Source organism: Phyllostomus hastatus, unplaced genomic scaffold (assembly GCF_019186645.2).
Source record: "Phyllostomus hastatus isolate PE091 unplaced genomic scaffold, TTU_PhHast_1.1 phas_scaffold_78, whole genome shotgun sequence".
NCBI classification, from domain to species: domain Eukaryota; kingdom Metazoa; phylum Chordata; class Mammalia; order Chiroptera; family Phyllostomidae; genus Phyllostomus; species Phyllostomus hastatus.
Window position 1 is genome coordinate 14612170 of NW_025334041.1, and position 23113 is coordinate 14635282.

The following is a 23113-nucleotide window of genomic DNA, read 5'->3' on the forward strand; positions in this document are numbered from 1 at the left end:
TTTCTCTCTCTCTAAATTAATAACTTTTAAAGAAACTATTGTGAGAAAAATACTTTATGAGGAAATTAATCTCAAAAATTGCAAAATACAAATAAAGCTCAGTCACCTAAGAAATTATTACCACAATTGGGAACCAAGTAGATACCTTTGGAAGGTCTTGGCCACGAAGCTATAAGGAAATATCTAAATCAAAAAAGAGCAGTAGGGAACTACTAAGCATTACTAAAAAATAAAATTGATACAGTCGTCTTTGGGAGGAGGGACTGGAGGCAGAGAGGAGTAAGGCAATAATGAACTGAGACTTTTCATCATAACCCCATCCGTTCAGGCCTTACTTTGATCGCACTCAAAGCACAAAATTTGAAGAAAATAGTGGTGAATCCATCCCAAAGTAAAAGCCTATTAACTATGTGTATATGTTCTCAGTTTTTCCTGTTATCAGAATCCACTTGGAAAATGTATAAAGGAACTAAGATCAACATAAGCTCATCCCGTGACTGAAGATCTCCAAAATGACTGACTCATTAAATAAGATAAAGTTGGGAGGTCAACGCTGGGAATTAGGTTCCGACGCGCGGAGATTCGGAATACAAGCCAACCAGCACGCGAGCCTGAAACTGCAACAAAGCCTCGAGGGAGGCGGGGATAGTGGCGTCACTGAGAAGCCCCGCCCCCTTACGCTGCGCACTCGGGGGTCCAGAAGGTTTCAGGCGGCGCCGGCGCCATCTTGCAGGAGCCTGCGACCGAGTGGGAGTCGAGTGGAGCGGCCATAGTTGCCGACTCTTTTCTTCTCCCCACGGTCCGGTCTGCGGGTTGGTTAGGTCATCGGCCCTCAAGGCGAGACTTGTCTCTTATTTAGTTCTGGGGAGCGCCTGGCCGACATGAGTGATGTAGAGGAGAACAACTTCGAGGGCAGAGTGAGTACAAAGCCGCGGGAGCCGTCTTCGGCGGCGGCCCGATGCTCGGGGTTTCACCGGGGAGAGCGCGGTGGGGCAGGGTTGCGGGAGTCGTGCGGGGGTCCGCGGGGAGCAGCCTCTGGAGCCATCGCCGTTGTTCCCTCATCCCAAGATGGCTTCTGGGTTCCACTCCTGCCCCAAACACCACGGGTAACCCCTCTCCCCCTTTTTTGGAGACTGATACCTGGACTCCTGGGTCCGATTTCCCCCTGCAGTGCGCCCTCCCTTCTCGCCACCCCTGAGGCTTCCTTATCTCTGTTGCGAGGTGTGGGTCCCCGTCGCGGTGAGGCGGGAGGAGGCGGCAGGGAATTCCCCTCCGGCCGGATAGTGGTAGGTGCTTCCTGCGGTGGCCTTTCTAGCGACCTCGAGCATCGTGGAGGGTCTCGGGGTCGAAAGTGCGCGGGGCTGACGTCCGGGCGGGGAGAAGCTGGCGTGGGACTAGCTGCGGCCTGTGTCTCCTTGGCTCTTTATTGCAGTGAGCGGCCGCGTCTCTGTTGGAACCGGCGGCGTTGCGTCTATAAAGGCGAAAGCCTTGAGGTTGAAGGTGGGACGAGCCCAATGAAGTGGTTAGTCAACGACCGCAGCGACCCTTAAGCGTTCTTAAGACGAGAGCTGTGAGGGGAAAACTACGCAAGGAGCCCTTTCCCCCTTAATGTCCCTTCTTCTTTCATTTCAAAAACTGTGGGAATGCTATAACGCCTTATTTTTCTGATTCCTTGATGTTGGGGTGTTTTTTTTTTCCCCCTCTTCGTTGTATCTTAACTTCTAATACTTTTCTTCCTGTGGCCTTTCATCTAAAACCTGACTCCTCCTTTACAGGTTTCTACGGTAAAAACAAAAAAAAAAAAAAAAAGGAAAGGGGTGGGGGAATCTTCTGGCTTAGTCTTATATAACTGAACATATTTCATGGCTCAGTATTTTAAAAATAGCTAGTCGGTTTATACTTTGCTCTAGCGCAAAACGTTAGCTGAGAATTACAGGCCCTCTCATTTCTCAACCGACAAAGGGCTCAGAGGTTTTCATTATTTGGGATCGATGAATATAAACCCCTGGGATACGCTAGAACAGTTACCAGTGTTGGAGTTACATTTCCGAAGTTACCCTCGTAGTGGAAATTGGTGGGAGTGCGTGAGTGTGAAACCCCGAAAACAATGCCCAGTCAACTTGTTCCGTCTGCTGTGTTGGTATTTTAGTCACTAGGAAACGGGTAAAAAACACTTGAGGTGTGTGCTGGATGGAATGCATGTTGCCTGTTTCAGAAGCTCCATTTAAACACCTGGACCCAGACAGTGAAATCAGGAGGTCGGTTTAGGCTTTTGTTCTTTTTAAGGAAAGAGATTTAAATAGATTCTAAACAAAAAGGCTACTTTTAATGGGTTTTAAAAAATATAATCTGGAGCATAGATATAAATGAGTGGTTGAACTTGCTCATTTTTTTTAGGATAGGGTATTTCTTGTCCATCAAAACTTTTAAAATTATGTAATAATATTTGGTGGTAGTTGTAAAAGCTGTGGTAATTTAAAAAAGCTGCTTTTTGTTTTGAAAATATTAGGTAGTTATGGAAAGAAACTGCTGCCCATTAATCTTTCCTTTGATTAAGTGTAAAACAAAAAATTATTTTTGTTGATGTCTTTTAGTTTGGTTTGTGGGGAAGTGAAGTGGACTTACCGTTTTGGACCTTGTCTCCCTTCTTAAGTTCATATTTTTCAATTAGCCATCTAGTTGAGGAAGGAAGCAAGTTTAAGATGTTATCACTTTACCTAATATGTAATAATATATGTAAGATTTCCACCCAATTGTAAGCTAAAATGTACGTAAGCATTGATTTATTTCAATAGAAAAGGGTTTTTACCTCCCACCCCATTATTGTGTTTATGGTCACAGAAAATACTTTTTCACGCGTGATACCAGAAGTGTATTTTAGCGTGAATAAACTCAGATTGAATGAATACATCCATGCTCACCCACTCATTACTTGTGTGTAGGTTGAAGTAATTGTTTTATATTTAATTGGTTAAAGAATTAGAAGAATGCCAGAAGCTTTTCCGACTGTTTACTTTTTCTTTCTTAAATTTTTTCTTAAAGCAGTTAACTAGTGCTTTTGGTTTTTAAAGTAAAGTGATTTTTTTTTAATCTGCTAACCACAAACCAGAAATTTAAAAAACAATTTATAGAATACAATTGTTGTGTTCTTATCTTTGTATCTAAATTTAGAATGGCTCAAAAATAATTTAAAGGTGTTTAAGTAGTTATACTTCTTTTTAACTAAAATTAGAGAAATCTGACAGGTCAGTATTCAGATTTCATTTGCTTTATCTACAGAATAAACACACATTTAACCCCATCTTACTGAAAAGATTTTTAGAATTAGAGGGCAACTTCTAGAGACTGCAGAACACATTAAAGAAACGGCTAATATTAAGACTTTGTATTTTATAGACTTTTAGAATCTATGCCCTTCTCCCCCAAAACTTGGACATACTTTCTAACTTACTTCTTGCACTAATTTTTCAAGGGCTTATTACCATTTTAGAAATTAAAAACTGTGGCCCAGAAGACCATGTAGCCAGGAATCTGAGATGTACAAGTCCCAGTCATTTGCTCATGGGATGTAACACTGTGTTGTATATATTTTGATTTTTTTTTTTAAGAGTACACTGTACTTCATTGTCTCTGAGTCATTAATGGATTTTACTAAACACAGTTTACAGGAGCTTAATTTTCCATTATAGATTAATGTCTCTTCCATTTTAAAAGGCTGCAGAGTAAAAAAAAAAAAAACTTTAGGAAAGAAAATATAATAGACCCAATTTAGTTATAAGTAACCCTAACTAAGTCTTAACCGGCCAGAATTCACCTGAGGTCAAACTGGTGAGCATCTGCCGCCTTTTTACCAAAAAAGCCAGATGTTCTTCAAGGAAAAAGAACTTAAGATCTTATTTGAGGTGACAGCTCAAATCTGGGTGAAGTTAATATACATATAATCAAGTGCTGTGTGATAGAATAAAGGATTCCAGAAACAGCTGAGGAATTCTGTGCACTACAGGAAGGGGGAAAGCTTTATGTAGTGTGTGAAAGTTACTTTGGATTTTATGATTGGGGAAATGAATGTTGATTGTATGGGTGTGGCAGTGAGTAGGTTGCTAGAATAGTGAGAGGCGATAGATTTGATAATGGAGGGTCTTGTAGATAATTGTAGATTTACAAATTTGCGGTATGGAGCCATCTATGGATTCTTAATTCTAGGAGTGGCATAATGAAAGGGATTTTAGCACAAACAGAGAGACTGGTACAGGAAGAGCAGTGGGGCTGCTCTTAAATATTTGAAATATTTAAGGAAGGAAATTATGAAAAATCTGGTCTGAACAGGACATCAGTGGGATATTAAGAATGAATGAAGCATTTTTATGGGCTCTGGGGGAATAATAGTTCATTAAAATAAATGAGTTCATTAAAGCAATTTGCTTGGGATGTGTATGTCCAGTTTACAGAAATATTTTAAGTGAAAATATCTTTTGGAGCTTGGGGTTAGATTGGCACTTGAACTATGACTACGTTTCATCTTCATAAAGAAAGTGAGTTGTTTGCTTCACACAGCTTCGACTAAAATTAGGGTTTAGGTGTGAAAAAATTGTAGTGTCCTTTAGAGAAGTTAAGGAGGATTGAAATTAAGCTTTTCTTATCATTTCACTTTATTCCCCTCCTCCCTTAGTTATTTTAATGAAACTTAGAAAAATAGAGTCTGATTTTTTTGCTCATGCAGTGGGGCTCAGTGTTTTTAATGGAAGTTATTGATTCTTTATTGTGTAGGGGTCTATTTTATAATTCCATGATTGTCTATGCTTCGAAATACAATTTAAGAGGGAAAATACTACTTATTCTCGCCCCCTTTTTAGAACTTATTTCTACTTTTTTAAGAAACTCAAGCGTTCCCCTTAATATATGCAGTTGTTGACTGGATGATAAAAATGAAGAGCAAAACAAAAATTCACCTGTACCAATTTGGAATTGAAATTTGTATGTAGATATTTTGTCGAACAATAGAAATAGACTTATTGAATTCCTATTTTACAGGTAAAAATGTCAGCACTGTAGCTTTTTAAAAAAACTTAATTCAGCTTCTTCAGCAATTTAATTTCCCTCTCATCATGTCAACCTATTAAAAAGGATAAGGCTTCCTTTCACATAGTAGGAGTTGCACAATATTAAATTTGAGACAGTCCTACTTGTCTTGGGTTTAATTTATCTTCCTAAAGTTAAGTACTGTCATTATCCAGTTTTAATGCTTTTTTTTTTGTTCCCGCTATCATTTAAAGAATTTGTAAAGTTAAGGAAACATTTTAATGCTTAAATTTTTACATTTGAGATTCTTTCACTGAAGGGTACTAATTTGCTCAATACAAGTAGAAAGCAGGATTTTTAAAAGGAGCAATGCAACTAATTGAGCAGTGCATAACTAATTTTACGGATTTGTCATAACTGCTGCTTATGATTTGTATCATTTCTAAAACATAATAAAACTGTCTTGGGATCTGAAAAAAATATCAAGAAATTGAAATATTTAGGATTGAGCTCCATTAAAAAATACAAATAAATTTTATGGGCTTGGTTTTGTAAATGAACATAGGGTATATTTACCCTGTTTATCTAGGGTATAGGAAGTGTGAAATGGGCATGAGTAATCAGCATAATAGTTTACTAGAACTTAACAGACAGTGTGAAAACTCTTGGTAGTATCACTGGGTGCTTTGGCATCAAATAACTAAATCTGGAAGCTTTGTAATTAAAGCTGATACTTGTTCATATGTCCTAATAGATTTAGCAAGACAGAAGTGGAGGTGAGAAAACAATAAAGATCCAATGGGGAAAAGAATCAGTAAAATCTGTAAAAGAAAGTTGAGGGTAATAATGAAAATAAATGTGGTTCCCCTCCTTCCTTTAAGTTAACTGCCATGAATAGTTGTGTATAGGCCTTATTTCATGATTTCACAAAGGTCTGAGTGACTAGGCCTAACCCATCTGAGGTAGAAAAGTTGGGATTTGTCCTTGAAACTAAGGACCTGTAGTCTTTCAAGATTCATAAATATTTCATGATTTTAGAAGATGAGAACATAAGTAGAGAATTCTCAGACAGGTTCTTACATTAGTAGTTTACTTTTAGTTGCTATTTATTGGCTTTTATTAACCCTAAAGCTTATTAGTTCTTACAAATTTGTTTTCTATACTTTTCCTTTGAAATTGTCACTTATACACTAACTTTTTGGATAGAACAATTGATTGTGGCATATAAGCTGGCAGGTTTATGAGCCACATTTAAAATCTGTACAAAAGATTACAAATTTTACAAGTGATTTCACAGTTGTGGCATGAACTTGATTATGTATGTGTAAATGCCAATTTTTGCTAAGCATTCCCAAAATTATTCCAAACTTATAGACACATAATAGTGTTAGCATATCTGTGAGCCTTTGCAGATACAAAGACCGCTTTAACCTCACTCAGATTGCTTCATGCAGGTATGACCTTAAAGAAAGGGAAATCATTTAAAGACGATTGATTATGTGAGCAATTGGTATTTTCTTTTTAAAGAATTGCTCTAGTAGCAGTTAGGGGTTAAGAATTGAGAGTGGGATTATTTCTTTTTATAAGCCTGTGAGTTTGTAAAAGAAGCCCCGTAACACTCTAGAGGAAGGAGGCAGAACTGCTATTTCTGTAGACTGAAATTAAATAATTGAGTGAACACAGGTTTCTCATACATCCTAACGAGTGAAGTTCTTGGTACAATAAATATAAATTACTTGGGTAATCTAAATACCCCCCACCCTAACGTACAATTTACTTAAATGCACTAGTGTATTTCTATGGAAGTAGGTATCTAATATCATAAAGTAGTGGGAAAATGTATTTTGAGGAAGTTTGTTTTAAAAATCTCATGTTCTATTCATATATACTTGAGTTTGTGTAAGCTTGGCACTATTCTTGGCATAGAATTTGCCTTGCTATAATAGTAGGACAGGTTACGGTGTAACATTTACATTGATTTATGTGTTTATTTTAATGGGCTTTTAATTACTAAGCATATATAGTTGGAATTTTTTTCCCACCTATAATACAGTTGCTTTTTTTTTTTTTTTAGTGCAATTGTTGCTTTCTGTAGCAGTTATTGGTGTTCTGCAACAATGGCCATATATCGAATAACCCTTTTTTCTGATTAAAAGCATAGTTTGCTGGGGTTGTTTTCAGTGTGTAAAATACAGCCGCATTTTAATAGAAATCAAAGATCCTTAGACTACTTTATTGAATACCCTTAACTTTCTTAATATTTATGGTTAGCTCCCTCCTTTTATTTTTGGCTGTGTCCTTTAGCTACCACCAGGGGTACCTTGATGGTAAAGAATAATTAGAAGAACAAACATTGTTTAAGCAGGTTGTGCAGTGAGAACTTTGTGCCTGGCTTTTGATTTAGAGTGGTTATGGTAGAATGGAAGCATATTTAAAATTTATTTGTGACATGATGTGGTTACCAGTCAAAGGTAGAAGAGGATACTCTAGCATTTGTCCACAGAGGGGTTATTGTAGCCTGGTTTCTAATGCACAGTACAGTGGAAATGGCATTTATTTGGTACCAGCTTTTGAGAAACAAGTTGCTTAAAAATGGCAAATTTTAATGTGACCATTTTTCTGTGTGTGAAGACTGTTTATTAACTACTAGTTCTTATGACAGGCCTTTTTTGGTATGATAGGAAAAATAATTCTGAAGAATTAAAGGTTTATTTTAGGCTTCATTCTTTTTTATTTTATTTTTTTATTTTATCTTATTTTTATGTAGTTTACTCCTTTTGTTCATTTTTTTCTTTATAGTTTATTCTCTAGGCTAAGTTTACTGATGGTTATTTATTTATCTTTTTAGTCTCAAGTCTCAGTGGTTTTGCGAGATAAAACTGATAATGACAACTTTGAAACTAGGAGTTAAGAGAATTAAGATGACTGTTTCTTAACCTTGAATTACTGTATGAAGAAATTTATGCAGCCCCTGTTGGTGTAGCTCAGTGGATTGAGTGTGGGCCTGTGAACCAAAGGGTTGCCAGTTTAATTCCCAGTCGGAGCACTTGCCTTGGTTGTGGGCTAGGTCCCCAGTAGGGGGCACATGAGAGGCAACCACGTGGGGATGCCTGCCCCTCTCCCTCCCTCCCTCCCTCCCTCCCTCCCTCCCTCCCTCCCTCTCTCTCTCTCTCTCATTCTCCCTCCCTTCCTCTCTCTAAAAATAAGTAAATAAAATATAAAAAAAGAGCGAGAAATTTATGCAGATTTAGGTTCCCTGATTAAAAAATAAATTGAAGTGTAGGCAATAAAGATTAGGTTTTGTAACACCTTGGATAATTATAAAAGCAAGCCTTCTTTTAAAATACGCTGATGTCTTTTGAAAAGATATTGTTATGTCTTAATGCTTTGTTAACAAATAAAGGGAAAATTGCATTTTTCCAATAAGTTGCTATGCCAGAGCTGGGATTTAAAATTTAAGATATTGATTACTTTGTTTGCACATTAGCTTCTAAGAAAAGGCAATGTTCAGTACTACTGAATAATTTTTAACTGTTAGTCACGCTTATAAGGGAAGATTTGAAAATCAAACCTACGCATATATTTGGACCATAAATTTTTAGCCTATAGTAGGAAGTTTCACATAAACGTTTAAGAATAAATTAGGGATTTGGCGGTAAGATTTGATTTCTGTCCTAGTAAATTTAAGGTTTTACAGCGTCACAGAGCACAAAGCCTTCTGATACGTGTGTATAATAAGGGCTGTGGTGATGTTCATAGAGGGTATTCCATCTATTATCAGCATAGTTAGTGAAGCAGCCTATGAGACTGCAGTTACAAGCAAATTAGCTGTACCCTTTGTTAAAGTACTGAATATGCTGCTTTTACGGTTTTTCAGTGAGTCTGAAAGGCCTAAATTGCTGTTTCTGTTCCAAGGATCTGTCCAGAGTGTGTGAGATGTAGTGGAGAACTTACGCAGGTGGCTAAATGGGAAAGATTAATATTGAACAGGAAAGGTATATATTTCAGTTGTGTTTTCATCTGAAAAAATAAATATGCTTAGCGGCATCGGTACAGTTCTTGACATTAAACAAAATGCAAGGGAAAGTTTAAAGGAAGTTATATGGTAGGTAGGTTTATGGTATAAATGAAAATTGGTGTGAAACTGGGATAATATTTACACTGATAAGCAAGGCTTAAATGGACAGAGAAACCAGCTGTCCCACTTTGGTCATAAGTGCCTCATGTATCTGTCACATTAAAAAAACAGGCTTTTAATCAGTTTTAAATTAATGGATTTAGAAAGTTTTTTATATACATATATTCAGCTTTTTCAGGAGCCAGGCAGTTTACTGGTATAGGATATAGTCACTAAAGGGAGTACAAATATGCATAACTGCATAAATCTGCAAAAATGGGACAAAAAGAGGTGGGATCAAAAAGAAAGACCCTGGTATTAATTTTGTGATAACTTCTCATGCATTATGATAATTCATGGATAATACAGAGTTTTAAAATGACACAGTTGCAAAAATACATTATATTAGGAATTGATAAGCTGGGGAGAAATTTTAAGAATTTTATACTTTCCCCTTGCTTTGCTTCAGAACATATCTTCCTGGTTAAGTCAGTAAGTAAAGATAGTGGTCAAACAAAATTGGGAGATGTTATCTCTTTGAGCCTCAGTATGTTAGAGTTTGGATAGGTGTTATACAGATGCTGCAGGCTAGGATGCTTTGCTTTAATTATATTTTGATACCTTAGCATGGCTTAGTGAAAGCTTATTTTAAGATCACTAAGACGTTTTCAGGATATAAATTAGTGAAAATGTAAAACATGGGTGGGAGGTTACAGTTCAAGTTAGATTTATGCTTGAATTAAGTATTTATATTAAAATTGTTCACATTTTAGGAACTAGGGTGAACCATGAAAGGGGAGGAGGGTGAAGAGTATGGTAAAAAAATTTAGAAAAATTAGTGAATTCTCTCTAATTTTTAGAAACTAGACTTTTGAACAATTTTAAAGATTATAAAATTTTTTGTTTGTTTTTTTTTAATAAACTAGTTATTTGCACTTTACCTGCTGGCTTTTCCATTTGGTAGATAACATTCTGAACTCCAGCAGAGTTTTATAATCCCCACGTGCTTAAATATACTAAATGTTCTTTTTCCATTAAGGTTAATGTTCGTGAAGAAATTGAAGAGTTTTTTCCAAGAATGTGGAAGATAAATCAAGATAAAAGAAGGCTAATGAAAAGTATTAAAGATCAGAAAAATAAAATTGAATGGGGGAAAAAATTGAACAGAAGATTGGTCAGATAGAAGCACTTGAATATTTTTTTAAGGCTATTTTGAATTGTTTGAATTGGGGAAGAATACACGAAGTATGAAAAATGAAAAACTCAATGAAGAATGAAGAGAAGTAGAAAGCAAGAGTGAAGTAGAATTAAAAGAATCTGGAAGAATGAATGGGTCCTAGGTTAAGTAAATGTATGGTTTATGTTCCAGTGTCTGTATGATCAAGTTGTAGATGAATTTGCATGATTACTTAGTTAATAGAGAATTGGTGATCTGGTTCAAGTAGGGAATTTTAGAGGACAGTTAGCAGTATTAACAATGGGTTATTAATGAGCTGAAATTTTTTTCTGGAGGGTGTTGCCTAACCATTTGTTTTCCAGGAGCAATCAATATAAATAATTACGGTATTTTAAATGTTAGGTGTTAGGCATCTACATGACCAGTGCCATTTGTAATACTGTCTTCTTTGTTAGGAGTCTCGCTCTCAGTCAAAATCTCCAACGGGAACTCCTGCTCGAGTAAAATCGGAGAGCAGGTCAGGATCTCGTAGTCCATCAAGGGTTTCCAAACATTCTGAATCCCATTCTCGATCAAGATCAAAATCCAGGTATGTGTGTTTAAAGTAATACTTAAAAAAATGCTTTCCTTGGATTTTTCAGAGCAAAGTGGTTTTTTGCCATATCTCAGTTTTGCAGCATTTTGTATAGAAATTTCACAAAAGACTCCAATCACGTAGTTTTCTCAAACTGTTCACATAGAGTTTAGAAATGAGTAGTATATTCGAGATAAACACGTAAATAAGGTAGAATTATCTCTAGCTCAATCTATCACATATTCACTGGCTATTAAAACAAATTAAATGTCAGCTGATTTACATGTCCTTGTTATTTGAGGATTCGTGTTTGATTTTACTTCAATAATATTTGCACAACAAAAAAGGTAATTTTGTCCACTGAAGAGTTGGCATGTAATGTAGTGCAGAGAATTTGATGTATATATGTTCTGTTGGTTATCAAAATTATTTGAGAAGGTTTTTCACAGTTCACATTCCAACTACATTCTTTACCTGAATATTTTGACTTAGGTTCAGGGTGGAACTCTGCTCAGATGTAATTGGGAGAGTGGGCAGAGGATCCCTGGGTGACTGAGAGCCCCTGCCACCACCAGCTCAACATGTTAATACTCCATTGGCAACTTCAGGGTTCACTATATTGGATGTCCCAGGTGGGCTGGTTGGGGGGAACAGCCTATAGTTAGTTTGATAAATCATTGTAATTTCTTGGTTAGAGTCCATTTATATTTTTGAATAGGGTCTACTTGCAGGGAGGCATGAGACAGAATTAGTTAAAAGACTACTTTCATCGAGGTCTACAGCTATGCCTTTATCTCTGTTATATCCAGCCCAGTCCTTGATTTACTAGCCACTCTAAATCTCCATGTGCAGAATAGCACTGAATGGAATTTGGCTGTAGAAACAGAAATGAGCATATTTCCGTTTAAGAACCTTAGCATTTACTGGCTTCAGCCTAGAATCCTTTCCCCTTAGATAATCTCTTATCCCTTGATTCCGTTTTCTGCTCATGTGTTACCTGAAAAATTAAATAGCAGAAACTTTCTATTCCCTTAAATTGAGGCTATAAATTAATGCTAAAGAAAATGTAAAATATCCTCTTTGGCATTCTTGCACAAACACAAGTTTTCTTCATACATACCACATCCCACCCCTCAAATGATTAATTTCTTTTAGATAGTAGGCTGCTCATTTTATTTTCTTCCTATTAAAAAGCCTTTGTTGCCCTGGCTGGTGTGGCTCAGTGGTTTGAGTGCAGCCCTATGAACCAAAAGGTCACCGGTTCAATTCCCGGCCAGGACACATGGCTAGGTTGCAGGCCAGGTACCCATTTGCAGGGGTGGGTGTGTGAGGGGCAACCAATCAATGTTTCTCACATACGGATGTTTCGCTCCCTCACTTAACTTCTTCCCTTCCTCCTTTCTCTAAAAAATAAATAAAATCTTTATTTAAAAAAGAAGCCTTTGTTTGCTGTATCGATAAATCTATGCTCTCAGCTTGATATTCAAGCATTTATATGATGTTGTCTCAATCCTTTCCTAATCTTCACTCTCCTTAATACCTTGCAGATTGTACTGTTCTGCAGTTCTCTGATCATGTGTCCACGTCTTCTTGTCAAGGAACCTTTGCTCTTGATATCCCTAGGACACCTTTCCCCATCTACCTGATAAAGTCTGTTAAGTGCCCTGGCTTTATTGTTAGCCTTCTTGGTTTTGAACAATCTTGCCTCTTTAGTTTTATTCCTATACCCACGTGCCCTCTTTTTAAACTTTCCGGCCCTTGGTATTTATAACATTTATTGAACGCCTTATAGAAGTTATTTTGTGTGACTGTCATCACTACTGGTCTGGGTGTTTAGTAAAGGATGGGTCATGTAAATAGTAGAAATTGCTGCATTGATAGACAAAGGAGGAGGACTGTGAGAGTGACTGGAAATAATCAGACAGGAGATGAACTAGGAGGAATCAGCAATGGAGAGATGGGTGAGATGCTGTAGAAAGCTTGATGAAAAGTATTAGATTAGAAGGGCATTTTAGGTTGATGAACTAATGTAGTAGATGGTGGGTTACAGGAGGCTAAAGAAAGATTGGAAAGGAAATGGTACTTAACAATGAAGGGAATATAGTGTTATATTGAGAAGGTAATAAGTGATTCAATGAAATGATTTTAACGTTTTGTATATTTTTATGGTAAAATGCACGTAAAAACCTTAACCATTTAAAAATATACAACTCAGTGGTATTATATACATTTCACATTGTTGTGCAACCATCACCATTATCCATCCTGATAACTCTTCATCTCTTGTAAAACTGAAACTATACCCATTAGACAACATTTGCCATTCTCCCCTTCACCCATCCCGGGGCAACAGCCATTTTACTTTGTCTTCATGATTTTGACTACTAAATACCTCATGTGAGCGGAATCATACAGCATTTGTTTCTTTGTGACTGACTGACTGCACTTAGCGCAGTGCCCTCAAGTTTCATCTGTTGAATATTGCAGAATTTCCTTCCTAGTGGTAGTTGGGTTTTGTTTTGTTTTGTTTTGTTTTGTTTTGTTTTGTTTTGAAGAAAGTAGGGCCTTAACATGCTTGTAAGGCAAAAAGAGTGGATGTGGAAGGGACAGGCTAAGAACAGGAGAGTGTAGTGATGAAGGGAACAAGAGGAAGACTGCCCCTCTCCAAAAGGGGCTGAGAGTAGGCAGGGGTTATCTGTATAGGTCCCTGGCATTAGCCGTTTGTTTCAGTATCACCTAAACTTTTTCTCTCAAAGGTCGAGGTCAAGGAGGCATTCTCATAGACGTTACACTCGATCCAGATCCCATTCTCACTCTCACAGGAGGCGGTCTCGGAGTAGGTCGTACACACCAGAGTACCGACGTCGAAGGAGCCGAAGTCACTCTCCAATGTCTAACCGGAGAAGACACACAGGCAGCAGGGTATGTGGTTTTTAAAAGTTAATGAAAACTTTTCTTTCATTTGTGTTTTGCCTTACAGCATATCTTGCTTTGTGAGAACAAGACCATTGTTTAAAAAGTGGTACTCAAAAATCATCATTGAGGGTGTGGATGTTATTTGGTATACATTTAAGTGTATTTCCTTTTCTTGACTTTTGAGTAGTTAAAAGACATGAACTTTGGGGAGAAATGTTTTGTTCCAGGGATTAAAATGAAAAGCATAAACTGAGTTAAGAATATTGAGACAAAAGGCTTTGACGGAGTAGACAGCAGGTAAATACTGTAGAAATAGCTCACACTCATAGTATGAGCACTGGGCAAAGTTCTTCAACACAGGTTAGCATATTATGGATAATGAAATGGAGTGTGTGTGTGTGTATGAGAAGATTTTATTTATTTTTAGAGAGGAAGGAAGGGAGGCAGAAAGGGAAATATCAAACTGTGTCCTCTTGCACGCCCCCAACTGGCAACCTAGTCCAAAACCCAGGCGTGTGAACTTCGACCTTTCAGGTTGCAGGATGATATTCAACCCACTGAGCTACACCAGTCAGGGCAAGGAAATTGAGTTTTGACATTGAGGTTTGTTTTTTGGCTAGATGGCAGAGCCCAGGTTTCAGTCAGACCCTTGATTCTAATGTTCCTGTGCTTAATTTAACTATTATGCTGCGCTTCTCCGTGTAGATGCCGCACCTCTGAACTCTGGTGGGATCTGCTTAGGAATGAAAATGGGGGCGGGGGTTCTACTCAGCAGTTGCAGATGAAGTCAGATTAAGTACACATCTATAAAGGATAGAAAACATTTGAATAAACTAGAAATAGGCATTAAACTGAGGGTGTATTCTTAGTATACATTCTGAACATTATTAGAATAGAAAGTAAGGTTGTTCCCTGTCCTGGTCCCCCCAAAAATCCTTCTTTCTTCCTTTCTTTTTTTTAAAGATTTTATTTATTTTTTTCTCAGAGGGGAAGGGAGGGAGAAAAAGAGGGAAAGGACATCAATGTGTGAGAGCTATATCGATGGGTTGCCACTCATATGCCTCCAACTGGGGACCCAGCCTACAATCCAGGCATGTGCCTTGACTGGGAATCAAACTGGCAACCTTCTGGTTCATAGGCCAGCGCTCACTCCACTGAGCCACACTAGCCAAGGCACTTTCTCTTTTTCTTCTTTCATTTTATTTGTTTATTTTTAGAGAAAGGGGAAGGGAGGGAGGGAGGGAGAGCAAGCCTGACCTATATAGCTAGCTCAGTTGGGCGTCATCTTACATAGCAAAGGGTTACCATTTCTTTTCCAGCCAGGGCACAAGCCTGGGTTAGGGGCCAGGTCCCCTGTTGGGGGTATGCGAGAGGCAACCAATGGATGTTTCTCTCTCTCCCTTCCCATCTCTATAAAAATAAATAAATGAAATCTTTTTTTTTTTTTAATCCTTGTTTTTTAAAAAAGAGAGTCCTAACTGGTGTGGCTCGGTGAGTTGGGCATTAACCCGCAAACCAAATGTCTCCAGTATAGTTCCGGTTTGGGGCACATGCCTGGGTTGCAGGCCAGTTCCCCTGTGGGGAGTGTGCCAGAAGCAACCAATCCATGTTTCTCTCCCTCTATTTCTCCCTCCCTTCCCCTCTCTTTAAAAATAAATAAAATCTTTAAAACCAGACTCAGTTTCCTTACCCATAAATAAATACGATTTTGTATATCATTAATAAATGAGAAAGAGAGGTAAGGAGAGAAACATCGCAGTGAGAGAAAAACCATCGATTGGACCTGGAATTGAACTGGTGACCTCTTGCTTTGAGGGATGGCACCCAGCCAACAGAGCCGCACCAGCCAGGACAGTGAGAGTAGAGTTGTTTTTGTACAGGCTACAACCTGAAGTATAGAGACATAACTCATCTGTTTTCTTCCCCTCTCTTAAATTGTTTCCAAGTTACTTGAAACAGTATGGTCTTTGGGTATTGGGTGAGGTGTTTTAGGCAATATATATCTGTGTTTTAATATTTATTTTAATTTGGAGCTTAAAATTAATTGACGTCTTTCTTTATTCAACAGGCAAATCCAGATCCCAACACTTGTCTTGGAGTGTTTGGCCTCAGTTTGTACACAACAGAGAGGGATCTTCGTGAAGTGTTTTCTCGATATGGACCATTGAGTGGTGTCAATGTGGTTTATGATCAGCGAACTGGACGATCACGAGGATTTGCTTTTGTGTATTTTGAGAGAATAGATGACTCAAAAGAGGTAGTTTTGTTTTTACAGTTGTCACTGAACATTTTCTGGTGTGCATGATCATAGTATTGAGTTGCTATTAAAAGTTGATTAATAGACTCCCAGTTCTGTACACATTATGTCCTCTTTCATTCTTGATCTGATTCAAACTCTGTGTCTTAGTGTTAAAATTAGAGTGGCCAGTTTCACGTTCCAGGTAATACTTCTATAGGGGTATCGTTATTGAAATCTGGCCTTGTAAAGTGAGATGTATGTTTGGGTTAATGGAAAAAGTGAAGTGTGTGTTTCTTTTGATTAAGCTTTATTTATACTCCAAGCAGGTGATTCGTTGACTTTTTAGAATTACAGTGTTTTAAGTTGAATCTGTTTAATTTTATGTCTAATTTGCTACCCATGTGCACATACAGAGCTTTGTTTTTCTGTTCTCTTAATATTCATCTATCATTCTGTTCTATAACCACAAAATAATAGATGAGTTGGTACTCTTAAATTTTTGTTTGATGCTATTCTTTTATTGATTGGTTGATTGACTGATTGATTAAATTTACAGAGGGACACAGAGAAACATAAAATTTGTTGTTTCACTTAACTTATTCATTGGTTGATGCTTTTATGTGCCCTGCCTGGGGATCAAACCCAAAACATTGGTGTATCAGGATGATGCTCTAACCAACTGAGCTACCCAGCCAGGGCCTTTTTGGTGCCCTTCTTAATTTGTCAACAGAATGGTTTGAAATAGTGCCAGTGTAATGTAATAGGTATTGGATTGTAAAGGAACCAGTAGACTTGCTTTCTCTTTACTAAAAGTTTAGTGATTGAGTTAGAAAACTCCACTCTAAGGAATTTGAAGCTCATTGTTAAGGTGTTATCAGACCTTAATAAATCACAGATATTAGCATTTTTTTATGCCATTTTACTTGTGACAGTAGCTGGATATATGTTACTGTTGCCCTATGCATCAACAGTGCTTGATTGCAACATAAGCAGTCTTAATAAGTCTTAATAAGCAGTCTTTTAAAAATAATAGAGGCTATTTGCATGTGTGGGTGGACACCAGGGATGACACTAAACATCCTTCAGTACACAGGATAGCCATCCTCAGCATAGAACTAGCAGTCCCGAAGTGTCCTCAATGCTGAGGTTGAGACCTGACGAAGTCTTAACAAAACAATGCTGCAGGTTGTAAGTCCTTTATGCAACAGGCATTCTGATGTTTTGCCAGTATTGATCATGCATTCATTTTTGCTGTTGCATAGTGTGTACCCCCCGTATCTGCAGGGGATACGTTCCAGGACTGCCCACCCCCCACCCCACCCTCCTGGATACCTGAAACTGGATAGAACCAAACTTTTCACTGAAGCACTTTTTACAGCTTTTCTTTGGCATTTCTGAATTGCCAGCATTGCTGTCCTTGTGCTTTGGGGCCACATAGGAATGACTTTAACACAAGCACTGAGATACTGTGACAGTTGAGACAACCAGGACATCTACTAAGTGGCCAGTGGGGGTGGGGAGAAGTAGCTTATACAGTGTGGATATGCTGGACAGGGATGATTTACATCCTGGGAGGGACAGCACACAATTTAATTTAAAACTTGTGAATTATTTATTTCTGGAATTTTCCATTTTGTCTGCTGGTTGACTGGACAACTGAAACTGCAGGGAAGGGGTGCAGGACTACTATATTTGTCTCTTGTTTATTCCTGATCTCAATTAAGGGAGAGAGGTGTAATTTAAAAATACCAAGATACCTGACCTGAAGTTAATGTTGAAACATGTGAACAGTATCACAATTTTTTAAAATATGAAATTTGTTCATCTTGTCTCTTGATTCTTCTTCTCCCAGGTTTGTGTCTGGATAACACAAAATGAAAATAGCCACTTAGTTCCAAAGAACTTCATGCAAATTTGTTAAAGTGGTTGAATTATTGCATTTATTGGTATTAGTCTCAAAAGTCAAAGTGATAGGCACTGTAAATGCAGGTACAAAGACAGGAGTACTTAACTGGCAGGTTTAGAGGTTCCTTTGTATGTGCAGTCCACTGGGTGGCAGTGTGTTCCTAAGGCCTGGCTTGACCAGTTTAGACTCGTCAGTTTCTGCTTTGGGTTGCCCAGACACTGGCATGTGTATAACAAGGAGGGTTAATATGTAAAATCCTGCCTCGTGTTTGAAAGAGAAGTGTTTAGAGAACTTTAATTTATTACAGTTTTGGTAGTGTCTCCTGGGGGAATTATGCGTGATTTTCTGTGCCTCTCTCCTTTAAGGCTATGGAAAGGGCAAATGGAATGGAGCTGGACGGTAGAAGAATTCGTGTGGATTACTCTATCACCAAGAGAGCACACACACCTACACCAGGCATCTACATGGGCAGACCAACTCAGTAAGATTTCAAGTTTCCTAAGCTAAACCGCTATAACCTGAAGTCTACCAGAAATGTCTACAGAATTTTGATTAGTTAAAGGATAAAATTTTTTGTATAATTAAAATGGAAATGTACTTAATTTGTATACAGTCTTTGAATCATTTATTTCTTTATTTTTGAATTTATATACAGTTGACCCTTAAACAGCATGGGGATTAGGGGGACCAACTCCTTTGTAGTCAAAAATCCAATTAAGCTTTTGACCCCCCCCCCAAAACTTAGTATACCACCAGGAAGGGATTGGTTCTAAGACCTCCACAAATACCAGAATTTGTGGATCTCAGTTCCCTGTGTAAAATGGCGTAGGTCGATGCATGCAGTTGACCCTCAGCATATACAGACTCCCGAACATTGAAAACAGTATAGTGTTTATTGTGGGAGTGGGAATCTGCAGATTAATAGAACCCAATACAGCCCTGGCTGGTGTGGCTCAGATGGTTGGAGTGTCTTCTCATAAACCACAAGGTAAGCAGGTTCGATTCCCAGTCAGGACACATACCAAGGTGCAGGTTCTTTCCTGCTGAGTGCACGTGAGAGAGCTAACCAATCTATGTTTCCCCCTCTTCCCCTTCTCTCTGAAATTGGTGAGCATGCCCTCAGGTGAGGATTGAAAAATAATAAATGTATGGTTCAAGGTTCAGCTGCGCGCGTGTGTGTGTGTGTGTGTGAGCATATATGTATGAGGAGGATATATATATATATATATATATATATATATATATATATATATATATATTAAAACTATTGAAGTGCATTTCTGGCCCTTGATACTACAGAAATAGAAAATTACTAGATACTAGAAAAATACATGCTTTTAAGAAAGTATTTCTATTTTTATATGATCTGGGAAGTCTCTGTATATTGGGAAGGGTTTTACTGATATTAGTGTTTATTTAAAAGTGGGGGGGCAACTTTTATATTGTGTATAATACAGATGGGGGCTTTTAAAATTCTTGATGTTTTTTAAATTGCTTTGAATTCGTCTTTTTAAGATTTCATTTATTCATTTTTATTAATTTATTCATTTTAGGGAGGGGGGAAAGGAGAGAGAGACATCAATGTGTGGTTGCCTCTCACCCACCCCTTACTGGGGACCTGCCTGCAGCCCAGGCATGCATGCATCCTGACTGGGAATCAAACCACAGCACTCATTTCACGGAGCCATACCAGCCAGACCTGAATTAGTCTTGATGACACACGTTTTAGCAGTTTGGTGTTTTTTCCCAGCACAGTTCATTTCACCTTGTTGAGAACGTCCTGCTGACTTAGGTAGTGCATTAATAGAACAGCAGTTTATAGTTTGGAGAGTTGTGTGAAATCTTTTTTGGTTGTTTATGTAATGACTAGGAAGCCAAAGCAGAATACCATTGATGGCAGCAAACTTAAGCCATGGAGGTAATTGACGTGTAAGGGTTTATTTTTTTCTCTGTTATCTCACCTCCTTCCTCCATTTTACTTTATTTAAGTACCATTTAGTATTAAATAATACTAGAAAATAATAGTTTACATTGATGTGGAATTTTTTCTTTTTTCTGTAGTAGTGGCGGCGGAGGAGGCGGAGGCGGTGGTGGAGGCGGCGGAGGTGGCAGACGTCGAGATTCTTACTATGATAGAGGATATGAGCGTGGCTATGACAGATATGAAGACTATGATTACCGGTACAGGTAATGTTTTAACTTGTGATTTCTGTTCTAAATTAGATGGTGGTAGTAATACTTGGCACTTTTGATTTATGTTTGATATGTATTAATAAAAATGTTTGAAAGATTATTATATGATGCTTTCTTTAAAAAATAGAAAAAAATGATTTTTCTCAAGACTGAAGACAGAGGTTCATTATCTGTATTTGCCAATATTTCGTTGTGCCACAACGAAATACTGTTTTAGTATCTTTGGCACATAGAGAATGTAATAGTTATCATCTTTAGATACTTACTATTTTAGTATCATTGGCACATAGAGAATGTAATAGTTATCATCTTGGTTTGTTCCCCCCGCCCCCCAACATTATTTATTGGGGAACGGACAGTTGTGTTTTTTTTTTTTATCTATTTATTTTTTAAGATATCATTTATATATCTTTAGAAACAAGAGAAAGGGGGGAGAGAAACATTATTGTGTGAAACATACATCAGTTCATTTCCTCTAACTGGGGATCTGACCTGCAACCTAGACATGTGCCCTGACTGGGATAACCTTTGGGTTCATGTGCACTCAGTCCACTGAGCCACACCAGCCAGGGCAGGTTCATTATTATTTTGAACGATGGGGAATTTTTATTTTCATCTGCCTCTGTGGATTATGAGTGTGCTAAGTAATTGTTTGTTTCCTACAGAAGAAGATCGCCTTCTCCTTACTATAGTCGCTACAGATCACGATCGAGATCTCGTTCCTACAGCCCAAGTATGTATTGTGCTTTTGTAGTGCTAAGAACCTCATTTCTAATTAATGGTTGACTTTAGAATATTAGGATATATGGTGACTGGTAATAGTTGGAAAAATAATAGGCTAGTCAAACTGATCGTCAATTTGATTTTTTTCCCCCCTCTCGTTTCAGGACGCTACTGATACAGAGAATGGTTGCAGTTAAGGATTTCTTTTTCTTTTTCTTTTTTTGTTTAATTCTGGATTTCCCTGCGCTAACCCTTCCTACTTCTTGAAAAGAACCCTTAAAAAATCTTTGGTTTATTTAGCATCTACACTTTGTCAATTGTATTGCTGTTTTCCACCCCTTTTATTATACTCTTAAAGATGTGATTGTTGTCATTTTGAGTAGTTAAACATCTTGAGTAAAAAAGGAACCCCTAGTGTTACGCTTTGTAAATGATTTTTTTTTTAAGGTTGCTTTTTTAGAAAATTAACTCCAAGCTAATCAAAAGAGGAAAGAAATTATCTTTTTAAAGCTTCTTTTGTGTCAGATACTGTATTCGACACTGTATTAGAAATCTGCATTTACAACGAACTCCTTTTTCAACTTCCTTTTGGGGAAGATAGTGAGTAACACAAAAGTAGTGCGGTCCCATCCAGTTTGTCCAGGGGGGCATGGAGCAGTCAGATAGTTGCGTGTAGAAAGTTTGAAGCTGTAAAAGGAAACACTTGGTCATTTCTTTTCAGAAATGGAAAATTTGAAACTTAAAAATACATTGTTTCTTTAGAGATGGAAAACTTGTGTACTTCTTCTATAAAATGTATTTAAAATACATCTGTTAAAAAGTTAACAAAGTGTGATTTTTGTGTTGAATTTATTGAAGTTTAAGTATTCTTTTAATCAGTGAAGGATAGCCCGTATTATTTATTACTTAGAGCAGTTGTACACTTTGCTGTTAGAAATTTTGGTCATTGGAACGTTGGTCCAGCAGGCTCTTCTCGTATAGCATGGAGTCCTTAGGGGATGTGTGTGGGGAAAGTAGTCTCCTTTCAAATAAAAGTTAGTTTCTTTGAAAATGGGACTGTCTCTTTATTGTGTTACAAGGGGGGAAATACAACTGGATTGATTTGGGAACCATTCCTTCCTTTTTCCTAACATTTTTTGCTTATACCTAAATGTAATCCTTGTCTCTTACTCAGTCTTTAAAAATCTTTGTTTTATTCACCTTTTTTGTTAACCAGGTTATAAATATTGAAAGTATTCAGTATCAAGCACCGTGCCGAAGGAAAGACATTATGGTTCATGTCTTCAAAAAGCCCACATTCTAGTCAGACATACACTTAAACGACTGTGCTGTGACATTAAGGGGAGAGTGCTTTAGCCAAGCGGTGGCTGGTGTTTCAGGTGTTTGTGAAAAGGTAAAGGAGCAGGAGCCCCTTTGTTTTCTCCCTCAAAGCAGATGTAAATTAGATTATTATAATCTGTGTAGTAGGGGATCTATGGGATTGAAGTGCCTCAGACATCTGAATTGAAAAGCTGACTTTTTAAAATGTCTTCTAAAAAAGTTAGCCAGTCCTGGCTGGCGTAGTTCAGTGGATTGAGCGTGAGCTGCGAACCAAAGCATCACAGGTTCGATTCCCAGTCAGGGTACATGCCTGGGTTGCAGGCCATGACCCTCAGCGACCCCACATTGATCTTTGTCTTTCTCCCTCCCTTCCCTCTCTAAAAAATAAAATAAAATCTTTTTTAAAAAAAAGTTTGCCAGTAAAGGCTATTCATAGAACAAAGCAGTTTCTTGTTGGTCCCTGGAGGGTTTTTAGTCTTAAGCCCATTGTTAAAACACTAGGATTCATTGCCCTAAAGAGAACATTAATGTGTTGACTATGGGTATACTTTAAAATTTAAGCAGTGTATCAAGAAAAAGAAGTAGCAGCCACAATTTGGAAGTAGCCATATGAAGAGACCATAAACATACAAAGATGTGTTATATACATGCTGATGGAGAAAAAGCAGGCAAGGAGAAATAAGAGGATTCGAGTTTAAATAGGGTAGTCTTTGAAGTCTTCCCTGAGTAGGTGAAATTTGAGTAAAATCTGAAAATTGAAAGGGAGCCTCGTAGATATCTGGAAGAAGAGTATGTTAAGTGTAAGGAACAGCAAATGTAATGGCCTTATAAGACAGAAGGATACCTGGAATGTTGGAGAAGACAATGATAACCTTAAGAGCTGGGCCTTGCTAGGGAGGGGAAGAGGTTGGGAAGTGTGGTTTCATCCG

The 23113-nt window shown here is 37.7% G+C and overlaps 1 protein-coding gene across 11 annotated transcripts; it reads left to right on the forward strand.

The window, feature by feature from the left end:
• The first annotated feature begins 684 nt into the window (after positions 1-684).
• Positions 685-21915, forward strand: TRA2A (transformer 2 alpha homolog). 11 transcript variants are annotated; one of them, XM_045827506.1, is made up of 10 exons: positions 686-917; positions 1172-1286; positions 10176-10487; positions 10769-10902; positions 13710-13809; positions 15872-16060; positions 18314-18429; positions 20010-20135; positions 20807-20874; positions 21029-21915. In XM_045827506.1, the coding sequence occupies exons 5-10, from the start codon at positions 13777-13779 to the stop codon at positions 21037-21039; spliced, it is 543 nt and encodes a 180-aa protein (XP_045683462.1). In that variant the 5' UTR covers positions 686-917; positions 1172-1286; positions 10176-10487; positions 10769-10902; positions 13710-13776; the 3' UTR covers positions 21040-21915. The 11 variants fall into 11 exon arrangements, with proteins under 11 accessions (XP_045683458.1, XP_045683462.1, XP_045683467.1 ...); XM_045827511.1 differs by having other exon boundaries at positions 10176-10254; XM_045827505.1 differs by lacking the exon at positions 1172-1286 and adding an exon at positions 1433-1522.
• Positions 21916-23113: the final 1198 nt, after the last annotated feature.

Coding starts and splice junctions, on each gene's coding strand:
- TRA2A (XM_045827500.1), top strand. CDS start 882: ATGAGTGATGTAGAGGAGAACAACTTCGAGGGCAGA. Junction 13,810..15,871: donor GAAGACACACAGGCAGCAGG/GTATGTGGTTTT, acceptor TTTATTCAACAG/GCAAATCCAGATCCCAACAC. Junction 16,061..18,313: donor GAATAGATGACTCAAAAGAG/GTAGTTTTGTTT, acceptor CTCTCCTTTAAG/GCTATGGAAAGGGCAAATGG.